The 12,571-nt window shown below is 47.9% G+C and overlaps 1 protein-coding gene across 7 annotated transcripts in view; it reads left to right on the plus strand.

Moving 5' to 3' along the window:
- NEMP2 (nuclear envelope integral membrane protein 2) overlaps positions 1 to 6,437 on the plus strand; it is a 29,487-nt gene extending 23,050 nt beyond the window's left edge. For all 7 annotated transcript variants that reach the window (XR_016232024.1, XM_089330177.1, XM_089330178.1 and 4 more), the window contains 3 exons: positions 678 to 903; positions 4,036 to 4,212; positions 4,941 to 6,437. Coding sequence is in view for 6 of the 7 variants with exons in the window: in XM_089330177.1 (XP_089186303.1) it covers positions 678 to 903; positions 4,036 to 4,212; positions 4,941 to 5,079 (542 nt within the window). In the remaining variant the exon portion in view is untranslated. The remainder of the gene's footprint in view (positions 1 to 677; positions 904 to 4,035; positions 4,213 to 4,940) is intronic.
- The last annotated feature ends 6,134 nt before the right edge of the window (positions 6,438 to 12,571 follow it).

A 12,571-nucleotide genomic window follows, 5' to 3' on the forward strand; every position in this document is an offset into this window, starting at 1 on the left:
GGCTTTTATGAATTAGGATATGGTCCAGAACCACATTCAGCAACTGTTGTGTCACGTAAATCCCTTTTAATCCGTGACAGATCCTGTTTTCATCGAAGAGGTGTGCTGAAGGGACCGAGCTAATTGTCATGTAGAACGTCTCCTCTCTGCACTGACCTGATGACTTCCTTGTGTTGTTTAACTTACTCATCTCTCCCCTGTATTTCCTGTAAGCTGGAAACGGATCTGGAGGCTTGCTTGGAGCCAGATGAAACACTTGGTGGAATACATAAGACGCCACGTGCACGTCACCTTGAGTCACACCGGAGGCAGATTATTTTATAATCCCCCCCATTAGTAACAGAGAGACTGAATTGCAGATTATGTTATAAACTCTTATTCCTGACCAAAGCAGCAACCGTAATAAACATTTTCCCATCTAGGACACTGGACAGAAAAGAGTCATGCTTGTCCATTATCACAACCATTATAATCCAAAATTATTATGCAAGTTGGCCTAGTACTGCATCTGGAAGGAACAACTAATCCTATGTACTTTTTTGAAACCTTTACTGGAAACAGAAAACAAAAGTAAAGATTTTCTATGTTCTTACCTTTAAGTCAGGGTTCTGACAGGTTCTTCACATAATTTTTCCCATTCCGATTTACATTGTTTTTACCTTCTTGTGCTTTTCCAGGCTATGTCTTGATAGTTGGACTGTGCAGCTTTGCTGTCTGTTACAAACACGGGCCCCTTGTGGACAGCAGGAGCAGAAGCCTCCTGGCATGGACACTGCGGTTGCTGTCCCTGGTGCTCATCTATGCTGGTGTGGCCATGCCTCAGTTTGCCTACGCGCTCATGGTCCTCCTCGTGGCCTTTCGGAATGTGGGCTTCCCCCTGAAGACATTCAGCTACATCAGGTGGTATGTAGCTTTTTTTTTCTGAACTGGTTTTATTTGTTGTATTAGGGGACTTTGGGGGGCACGTCGTATTTGATGTCATAATTAACTACATTTAATGAAGAGACTTCACTTGGAGAGACAGGAAGAAATCTAACCCCATGTGCATTTCTAGTGTTTGTTAATCTTTCAGAGGAGCATCACCCATTACTAGGTAATTAGAACTCATCCAGGATGTGTGAAAATCAGTGGCGGACTTACCTAGGCTCTTGTACTTTTCTTCTACATTTTCATTTAGTAGAGCCAAGACTGCTTTAGTGGGGGTAGTTGCTCTTAGGAGGTAAGAATAGGAAACAAATGATTGAAAAATATTATTTGTACTAGGATTTTCTTTTCTCCTAGGTTTCATGTTAAAGTTTAATTAAGCCCTTTGAAAGAACAGGGAGAGAGAGATGAGGTAAACCCTCTAGCCAGTCTGTGATGTCTCTCGTCGGCAGCTGAAGCCGAGCACCTGTTTGTGTATCAGGTGCCCGGGGGGGGGGGGGGTGCCTGCCCTTGAGGTGTCCCTGCTGAGACGCGGGCATGCCTTTCTGTGCCTTCTGAGTGGTAGAGTGGAGGCTTGCCCAGGGCTTGGGGCATGGAAAGAAGGTTCAGGAGCACTTTCCTGGAGGAGCGATTCCTGGGCTGAAGCTTGAAGAATGAATCAAAATAGCCAGAAGGCTGGACGTGGAGGGCTTCTTGGGCACAGAGAAGGCCTTGCTGGGCGCGTCACGAGGCAGGCAGTGCTGTCACTGCTGAGGCAGCAGGGCCCAGGCCTGGTGGTGGGCGCTGTGTGCGGGGTCAGACCCGGTTCCTTTGCACGGCCTGTGATGCTATTTTCATTCATTCCTTAAGCTTCGTCCCAGTAAAAGCTCCTCCAGGAAAGCGTTCCCAGACTTGGGACATAAAACTCCTGTCTGGGTGGCATGGACTGTTTGGAAGAGTAGATTAGGATGAAAAGACGACTCTTAAATGTTGGCAGCTAATCTAATCAATAATATGTTCAACAAATGAAAACCAGCCACCACGAGTGCCTGGAAGCCTCTGTGGCCCAGCTCAGTCCTCAGACAGCCCAGTGGTCCAGGCAGGTACCGAGGAGAGCCTGGAGTGGGTCAGGGGGCCCAGCACTGGAAGGTGTTGGATAGCATTGGCCTGGAGGAAGGAGCCTCTGGTGTGAGTTGATGCGGTAGTGTCCTAGGATTAAGGGTGCACCCGTGGCAGGACAGGACACCAAATGGAGGTCGGTGGCAAAGTCAAAAGGCAGCGGTGCACGTCAGAGGAGCTGCCGTCTTCAATGCGTGTGCCCTTGGCAGCAGTGATCCGGATCCCTGGAAGTGCTTCTGCCCCATCTTCCTGGCCCTTTGCCAGACTCGTGGCCTGAGGGACCCAGGAGGACAGTATTCCTCCGTCTTTCCCCTAACCCGTCCAACCGTCCTGCCAAGGGCAAAGCACATCTCTTACCTGCACAGTGACTCCTTCCTGTGCTTGCTGTGAGCTGTGAGCTGTAATCAAAATGTACTGTACCTCCCTCAACTTTCAGTGTTGCTAGCAAGCAATTATTTGAAGAACTAAGGAATAAACAGGAACATACAGGTTAAATACTAAGCCAGAGAAAGAATAACTTGATTTTGTATGGTACTTTCTGGTTTGCAAAGAGCTCTTTTGGTTTATTTTAATAATCCACAGTGGCTGCTCTTTGATTATTCTTATGGGACACTTCGCTCAGGCCACGCACTTTACACAGAATATCTCATTTAACCTGAGCAGAGACCTCACTGGGTAGATTACTGGTATTCTCATTCATTTTTCACGTGAGCTGTGTGGGCTCAGTGCTGTTAGGAGCTGCCCAGTACACACAGGCCCAGGGCCGGACTTCTGGCTCAGAGTCCAGGGGTTTCCATCTCGGGAAAGCAGGACAGGCACTCAAACGCAGGGGGTTCCTTAACCCAGCTCATTGACATCACAGATCTGTGAAAGATGGAAGATTTTTAGGTCCCGCCCCTCAAGAATAGATGTTGAAAACCTCATGGTGATTCTGGTCTGATTCATTTAGACATGGAAATCTGGTTAAATGTAAAACTGCCTCAAAACATTTTTTAAAGTTCATTGGTAAATATGACATAAATATTTTTGAAACCTTAGCATCCAACATTACCCTTTTTTTTTTTTTTTTTTTTTTTTAATTTTTGACAGGCAGAGTGGACAGTGAGAGAGAGAGACAGAGAGAGAAAGGTCTTCCTTTGCCGCTGGTTCACCCTCCAATGGCCACCGCTGCAGCCGGCGCACCGCGCTGATCCTGGCAGGAGCCAGGAGCCAGGTGCTTTTCCTGGTCTCCCATGGGGTGCAGGGCCCAAGCACCTGGGCCATCCTCCACTGCACTCCCTGGCCATAGCAGAGAGCTGGCCTGGAAGAGGGGCAACCGGGACAGAATCCGGCGCCCCAACCGGGACTAGAACCCGGTGTGCCGGCGCCGCAAGGTGGAGGATTAGCCTATTGAGCCACGGCGCCGGCCTCAACATTACCCTTTTTATGCGATTCTCAGTTTCCTAAATCTTTAGACTCCTACATTTTATGAGATTTAGAACTTTGTTGGTTGAAAAAAAATTTTTCAATTGTGTATCCTCAGTGTGTAGTGAGTTATTATTATAAATTGCACATGAAATACTTCTGTACAATATTTATTCTTTCTCCCCATAATTAGTCAGAATCCTCACCACTAGGGGGAACCAACCCCTCAGAAATCCAGGTTCTCAGCTGGTGTGGTGTGTTGTGCTGGGTCTCCAGGACATCTCAAAAGCTGGCTTTGGTTAGTGCCCAAGACAATCAGCAGGCCAGGCCGATTGCAGGAGTGGAAGTCACCAAGGAAGACAGTTAGAATGAACATCACTACCAGCAGTTGATTCTCAGATGCCTTCAGGAATGATTTTTGGTGGTCCGGGAAGTGGATTGTTAGACCCCAGACCACCTGTTCTCTGTACTAAAGTCATGATAGCAATAAAAACATGTAGGTATAATATAAAGCAAATTAGGAAATACTACTGTCTAAGAAACACATTTTTGTAAATCTTAAGGATTAGATTGGGCAAGAATCTAGTAACCAAGTGCCCTACATTTCAGGAAAATGAAGCAGTGGTGTCCATCTAAAAAGCTGGCGGTTCGCTACCTTACTGAAGATGAGTACAGGGAACAAGCGGAGGCCGAGACCACCAGCGCCCTGGAGGAGCTGCGCCGAGCCTGCCGCAGAGCCGACTTCCCCTCGTGGCTGGCCATTTCCAGGCTGCAGGCTCCGAAAAAGTAAGCCCCCCTTAGCAGTTCCGGCCGGAGCCTGGCTGACGGTACGCTTGTGAATAGCGTGATGGTTTGGTGCAGGCACTTGGGCTTAGAAACAGGCCTCTCCCTGCCCGGGCTGGGCGGGTGATGTGGAAGTTGTCAGAGGTGCTTTGCTTCCGTGCTCTGACCTTGAGCGCAGAGCTGCTGGTGTCAGGATTGCCGTTAGTCTGACGCTTCATCAGGAAGGCCACAGAGATAACTTCCACGTGGGAAGGAGGAAGGATGGCACGCGTGGAAAATCATCTTCAGCGTTCACCCATGAAGACACGCCTGCCCCCGCATCTTTGCCTACTGCTTTCCCGTCTTCATAGCTTTATTCACATAGCAATGCCACCAATTTAAAAATTGCAGGGACCAAAGTATCTGACACTAAGATAACAAGAAATTCAGGTGATACACAATGGAGGAGAAAGGAACTAGAAAACGGGAGTGGGAATGTGTGGCTGCACTGCATGCTCACGTCTGTCTGCTTCTCTCCCCTGTCCTGAATAATAGCTGTGTCTAAGATCACCTAAGCCGTTCCCCGTGTTTACCCTTAGTGTGCAAATGCCATCCCCTCTTGCAAAGTCAAATTTAATTAAAGGGGCTAAGTAGCAAGGGAAAATGTTGTCTTCCAAATACACCTTCCTGGGAGGCCACTAACTGTATTTGAAGTAACCAAACTCCCCCTCCCCCGCCCCACCATGTGTTAGATTTGCAGAGTTTGTTCTGGGAGCAAGCCACTTGTCACCTGAAGAAATCAGTCTGCACGAGGAGCAGTATGGCCTTGGGGGTGCCTTCTTGGAAGAGCAGCTCTTTAACCCGAGGACTGACAGCCTGCCCTTGAGTTGACTTCATTCTGCTCAAGGCAGTGAGTAAAGGCAGAGCTCCTGTTAAAGTTGGGTAGAACTGTTAGGGGAACAGTGGCGAAAGCACCTGTTGTGGGGAGTAATGAGCCACAGTGGAGAAGATCTGCATTGAAGACCACTTGTCGTGCGGAGGAATGCTGCTACCTACTGCCCAGTGGGCGGGCTCCAAGATTCTGTGTCCGTTGTTGCTGCTTTCCTTGCGTGGAACAAGGGAATCATGTTCAGGGGGCCAGGAAGCACAAACACGTGCCTTGTCAACCCCAGGGCATTTGCACTCTCTTCATCCTCTGTGCCTGCGTCAAGACTGCGTTATTCTTTCCGCCTTTCATCACCATCGGTGCTGCAGAAGACCTGAGACAACGCCGGACCATAGACTACCACTGAGTACGGTCAGCAATGTCAACCTTGACCGACAGAGTTTAACAGATGTCCTGCAGAGCTTCTCAGAGCCTTCAAGGATGCTAATGCACATGGTAATCTCCTAAAGGGAAGACATTGTTGTACATGGCTTCTGAGCTCATTTGACCAAAGAACCCTTTTTCCTGAGGATAAGATACCTGGGAACATGTTTGTTAAACGCTAATGAAGGTAGCATTGAGGTTTGGGGAACTTGCGTGACTGGTGTACGACCACAAAGCCTTGTAGAGGCAGCACTGAATGAACCCCAGCCCTCACATGGCCTGTGTGTGGCTCAGGGTGAGAAGAGCACTCTCAGTGCAAGCTGAGGGCCTGCAGCCTTGAGTCTCAGAATGTGGACAACTTTTTTGTTTTCTAATAGTGGCTAATACCATTTAATAACTGGGGTAAAGAGAAATATTTCTTAAGATTATATTTTAAAGCTTTGATATGACTTTTTCATGTATACCTAAAGAATAGAAATTGTAGCTATTTCCTCTGTGTGAATGTGTGTTGAAATTGAAGGCATTTAACCTCTTAAGACATTTTGAATTGACTCGAGCATTTTAAGTAATTGTTTACTTATCTAGGTTTGTGATAATTCCCTACCAAACAGATCGTGATCTTCTTTACAGAGAGCAGATCTTTTTGTCGAAGTGTAAACCTTGAGGCTGGGGGAAGGAGGCCAAAGTATAGATCAGAGGGAAGAATTGGAGCCTGGCAAACCGAACCTAAGGGTTACGGTGTTGCTACATCGATTCTCGGTGAGACTGAGACTCGAGATTTCTTGCTGTGATGAGACCACAAAGACTGAGAAGTCCCCTTGTACTGGGAGGAAGGTTGCGGGGACGGAGCATGTGAAGAATGTCGGTGCTGTTGCTTTCCTGAGCCAAATTTAGTAGAATTTCTCTAATAAAGGTGCAGCTGCCTGTTTGGAACTTTCCAGATCGATTTTCAAGTGATATTTCCTCTTTGAAGCAGTATATGTGCAGATCTGTTTTTACCATACACTTTTTGATGTTAGGAGCTCTGCCTTTTTGGGCAACATTTACTAATTCAATCTGTACCTTTACATAGACTTGGACTTAAAAAAAAAAAACCAAGAACATATCTTCCATTCAGATTTAGGATGAGAATTATTTCACAAGCATAAACAGAAGTGCTGACGTTGTTTTATGTGATTTTTATTTTGTATCCTATTTGTTGGTGACACATTATAAATGTATGGATGCCTGTGCTGCCCAAGTTCACCTCCCAGGAGGCAGTTTGTGGAGCAGCAGGGTATGTGACCTGCCCGCCAGAGTTGCCGAGGGACGTCCATGGCAGTTCACCACGGCCGGCCCCGAGCCAGGGCCCACGGAAGGCAGCAGCTCCAAGCAGCTCCAAGAGGCCTGAGGAGCTGGTGTGACCATCACAGAACAGCAGCTACAGGAAGAAAACAATCTTCCAGGGTAGTGTTTCTCCTGTTTGTTTCTAGAAGAAATCACAGATTTGTCAGATCCTGTCCCGTGAGTACTGAGAACTACTAAACCATGAACAGTATTACCTGTGATATTTTTGGTGTTTTTATGTTGTTTCGATTTGATTTTGGGGTTTCTTAGCGCCAATCACAATTCTCATCTCCAACAAGCAGTGTACAGATGATGCTAAGAGGTTTTTGCCTCCTTCCCTTCCTCCCTTCTTTCTCTCTTCTTCCCTCACCTCCTCCCTCCCTTTTCATGCCCCCCTCCTCCCTGTCTAAAGGCCTTTCTTTGCAGGTGTGTGTGGCTGTGCAGGGTCTGCTGTTCAGAGGCGGGCGCAGTGGCTTTGGGCTCCCTGCTGGCCTAGGTGTGCTTGATGGAGCCCCACAGCTCTGCTGTGTTGCTGCCTGCGCCAGGCGCCTCACGAAAGCTCACTATTGCTTGCTGGTGGGACTCTGACACCAGATGTGGGGGTGAGAAGTAGTGTAGGTGGCCAGGCTTAAACAGTCAGACCTTTCAAATGGTATTTGAAAAGAGTTTCTAAAACACATTTCACATATCACAAAAAAGCACTTTGTGATTAGTTGTATAATTTGCCAGTGATATTTAGAGCTGAATTACAGGGGAGTGTCCCTGTGACACTTAGGACAATATTGCAATTTTTATGACTTTAAAAATTCTGGAAATGTAAGAGATTTCATATTTTTAGAGGTTTGGAATAGATGATAGATTACATCAATATATGTAATCTATCTGGATGACTCAAGGCCCTGTAATGATGTCAGGAAATGGGCTCTTACATAGTTATTCCCCAGAATTAGAGACATACATTTAAAACATTTTTTAAAAATTATTTTATTTAAAAGGCAGAGAGACAGAGAGCTCCCATCTGCTGGCTGACTTCCAAAATGCCTGCATAGCTGAGGCTGGGCCAAGCTGAAGCCAGGAGCCCAGAACCCCATCCACGTCTCCCACATGGGTGGCAGGGGTCCAATTACTTGAGTCATCTGCCATCTCCTGCATTATCAGGAAGCTGGAATCAGGAGCAGAGTCAGAATCAGAACCCAGGCACTCCAGTGTGGGAAGTAGGGGTCCCAAGTGGTATCTCAGCCATTGTGCCAAGCACCTGCCCCAGAGAAGGACACTTTTTACATCAGCTTTGCTTTTTTTTTTTCTTTGTCTAACTGGAGACACAACCTTGTGCATAGACTACATAATGAACGAAGAAGCCTGTAGTGATGCAGAGGTGACGTGGCGCTGATGCTAATCTACTCTTTGGTTGTTGGCTAATATCCCATTCCCTTCTCACAGGCACTCTTTCCCTGAGAGATGTTAAAATGTTCACTCTCTCTCGATCCTAGGATTCAAGTTGTCTTTTTAAGGTAAATTTGCGTATTTTTGCCATGATCACCAAATGATACCTTAAGAGGTCACCAAAGAGACTTGGGATGAGTATATATTTACTAGGATAAGTCTTGGAAAATGCATTCAGTAGGGTAATAGCTCTGTAGATTATTTTTAAAATGGGGGGGGGGTCTATTTGTGTTTTAGATGTGGTCCCTTTTCCCAAAAAAGGCAATAATGAAAAGGCGAAAGGGTAAGAATACTGCCCTTAATTGGAGACCAGCCAGGCACTACGGCAGTGTGGATATTCATTTGGATGTTGAGCGTTCCCCAGGCCAACGTGTTATATGTTTGGTCCTTAGGGGTGGATATGGTGTCTGAAGTTGGGACCTTGTGATTGGGTTGTGTTGGGCTGTTAGGTTGGAACCTCCAAGATTAAATCCAGTTGACTTTATGAGACCACAGAGACAGACACGCACTGTGATGCTCTACACATCTCGGGACTCTGCCTGCAAGAACACCATCAACAGATGTTGAACCAGTGCAGCCACCTGCTCTTGGACTGTGAACCTCCAAAACCAAGAGCTAGTCTGAACCTCATTTGCTTCATAAGTAGCTTGCCTCAGGTATTTTGTCGTAGTAATGAAAACGTTAATACAGACACTCTAATAGGGACCTTCAGTGCCTCTTCATTTGAATCTCAGAACCACTCTGTGCTGTTTTAGTGCCCCCCACCCACCCAGTTTATTAGCTGAGGAAAGAGAGACAGTAAGTGTAGGTTCCTGAAGCACACGTAAAGAGCCAAGGGGGTAGAATCAGAATTTGAGCCCCAGTATGTCTACTTCCAGTGCCCATGCTCTTTTCACTCCTTTCTTGCTGTCTTTAGAAAAGCTAGTCATGGAAGCAGTCCCATGGTGACAAGAGGTGACTGTGTCTGTCGTCTGTTCTGGTTCTTCAATCACATGTGCCTTAGAGCTCTGTGCACTGAAGACTGTGTCCACAGAGTCAGAAACAAACTGCAGTGATACGCCACCTTCTACCCCGGTTCATCACAAGTAATACATTTGTGAGAAATTCTGAAAGTGTATTAGAAAAACTAGAGAGTTTTGGGGCTGGCGCTGTGGCATAGTGGGCCAAGCCTCTGCCTGGGCGCTGGAATCCCATATGGGCACTGGTTCTAGTCCTGGCTGCTCCACTTCTGATCCAGTTCTCTGCTATGGCCTGGGAAGGCAGTAGAAGATGGCCCAAGCCCTTGGGTCCCTTCACCAGTGTGGGAGACCCAGAAGAAGCTCCTGGCTCCTGGCTTCAGATCGGCCCAGCTCTGGCTGTTGTGGCCATTTGGGAAGTGAACCAGTGGATGGAAGACCTTTCTCTCTTGCTCTGTCTGTAACTCTGCCTCTCAGGTAAAGAAATAAAATCTTTAAAAACAAAAAAAATGAGAATCTTTAAAAGATGGGTAGCACATGAGCAGAAGGATCACATGCCAGGATGCCATTCAGTGTAAAATGGCCACACATTGTTCTAATGCTTAATCTTACTTTGTCACACACCAGCAACCATCTGCAGACATCACCAGCCCACAGCCATGCTTTGTTTTTTTTGTTTTGTTTTGTTTTGTTTTTTTTTTTTTTTGACAGGCAGAGTGGACAGTGAGAGAGAGACAGAGAGAGAAAGGTCTTCCTTTGCCGTTGGTTCACCCTCCAATGGCCGCCGCAGCCGGCGCGCTGTGGCCGGCGCACCGCGCCGATCCGATGGCAGGAGCCAGGAGCCAGGTGCTTTTCCTGGTCTCCCATGGGGTACAGGGCCCAAGCACCTGGGCCATCCTCCACTGCACTCCCTGGCCACAGCAGAGGGCTGGCCTGGAAGAGGGGCAACCAGGACAGAATCCGGCGCCCCGACCGGGACTAGAACCCGGTGTGCTGGCGCCGCTAGGCGGAGGATTAGCCTAGTGAGCCACGGCGCCGGCCCCACAGCCATGCTTTGAGTAGCACCAGTCTTCTGTCCACTGGTTCACTCCCCAAATGGCTGCAACAGCTGGGGCTGGGCCAAGCTGAAGCCAGGATCTAGGAATTCCCTCTGGGGCTCCCACATGGCTGGCAGGGGTCCAAGTACCTGGGCCATCTTCTCCTGCTTTCCCAGGCACATTAGCAAGGAGCTTGTCAGAAGTGGAGCAGCTGGGAATTGAACCAGTCCTCATCGACATCACAGATGGTAGCTTAACCCACCGTACTACAACACTGGCCCATAATTTTATCTTTTAACTCATTATCTTTGGCCACTTAATGTTTACAATGCATGTTGCACCTGAATACTTTATCACTTACTAGGTATAGATAAAAATATTTATCATGGCACTGTAGTTTAGGAGAATGAAATATGATCATAGTTTTAAATAGCAACAAAATACAAAGAGCTGGGCCCTGAATGGAGAAACGAGACAGCATTCTCCCCAGCCGCAGCTGTTTGCCAGGCAACATAATGGCAATATTTATGACAAGTGCATTATGTGTCAAGTATCTCATTCAGGATCAAAACCAACTCGGACAGCAGGAATTGTAAATCTCAGTTTTAGAGAAGTTATGTGTATTTGTGCTGGACTCGAATCCACACGGTGTGATCCCAAGCCCGTACTCCTAACCCTGGCAGTAGAAGACCTCTGGGTTGCCATCTAAGATCCAGGGTCATCCTGGAGCCCCAGTGGGGCAGGTGGTCCTGGATACACTGCGTGAGAGTCAGGCCCACCTGGACTTGGTCCTCATCCTAGACATCGTTTCCAGTACTTTCCTTCCTGTTAGCCACAGCTTGTCCTGCCATAGATTACTTTCCGGCTTCAGAACCACTGCCCTGTCCCTTCTCTTTCGCTCCTTTATTCTGCCCCCATGCAGATGCCAGCTTCTCTGCCAGCTGCCCACTTGTTGGAATCCTTCGGCCAGGCATTCTTGAAGCCCCTGTGGCTCGGAAACCACTTTTTTCTTCACTACAGGCAGCTGTATCAGAAGCATGCTGTCATCGCCATAGCCTAACACAATCTTAGGGTCCAACCTCTTGCCCTATAGATGAGGAAAGAGGTCCAGAGAGTTCCCAGAGGGGATCGCTCCCTCTGTACTTGGGCTGTCCATTCCAGTAGCCATGAACCCACAGGTGGCTCCTTGAAATCACAAAGCTTCGTCCTCAGACAGCACTGGCCACGCCAAGTGCTTGACCACCACCTGAGGCTCATGGCTGCCACACTCTGCAGGGAACTCCCTACCTTCCCAGTGAGTTCTGGGCCACAGCCTCGCAAAGCCCAGCCACGTGTGTTGGCTGCCTTCCCAGAGTCCTCTCCCCCAACTCCGGGGTTTCTCTACAGAGCTGTCAAACCATCCGACTCACCTCGAGTGTGAAGTGTCTGATGCTCTCACACTTAACAGAGCATCTGGAGTTGGAAGGTGCTGGGTATCTGGGAATATTTAGAAGTTCTCAGTGGACACAGGCCCACACAGGCGCCTCAAACACGTATGGAGATGGTTCAGGCCAGCGCTGCTTTGTGGCCTGCTCTACCACAGTGGAAGCAGGGTGGCCCCCTGGGGTCAGGGACAGTGCTAAGAGGACCAGGGCTTTGGCATCTCAAGGATCTGTGGGTGAATCCTGCCTTTGTGACCTTGCCTCCCTGACCGAGACTGTCAGCTTCAAAATCCTCTTATTGAGAACGGGATGGTGACGTGTACCACAGTCTTTGTAAGGACAGGATCATCTCATCAGCACGCAGTAAGCACGTGACAGCCATGCATATGATATGATCTGCCAGTCCTGGGGCAGTTTCTCACCAACTGTTGGCATCCTGTGGCCCCAGGCAAGACTGGAAGCCAGGAAGCAGCGACTTCCTACAGTTTTAGACTTTTCATGAGGCTTTCTGCCTACTGGAGGATGGCTATCTGATAAATTACTGATACTTTAATAATTAACAACAGACTTCCAGGTCCACAAAGTTGGCACTCGGGGCGACTGACAGTCACAGGGTATATCCAGGGGTCTCAAGAGGGGCTGGAACATTCTCAAAATTTAATTTGAATTCACTTTAATGGTTTTTTTTTTAATTAATTTATTTATTTGAGAGGCAGAGTTACAGAGAGAGATGGAGACACAAAGAGAGATCTTCCATCCACTGGCTCACTCACCAGATGGCCACAACAGCCAGAGCTTGGCCGATCTGAAGTTAGGAACCAGGAGCTTCCTCTGGGTCTCCCACTTGGGTGCAGGGGCCCAAGCACTTGGGCCATCTTCCACTGCTTTCCC

Source organism: Oryctolagus cuniculus, chromosome 3 (genome assembly GCF_051225735.1).
Source record: "Oryctolagus cuniculus isolate XC-2025 breed Fujian yellow rabbit chromosome 3, ASM5122573v1, whole genome shotgun sequence".
Taxonomy (NCBI): Eukaryota; Metazoa; Chordata; class Mammalia; order Lagomorpha; family Leporidae; genus Oryctolagus; species Oryctolagus cuniculus.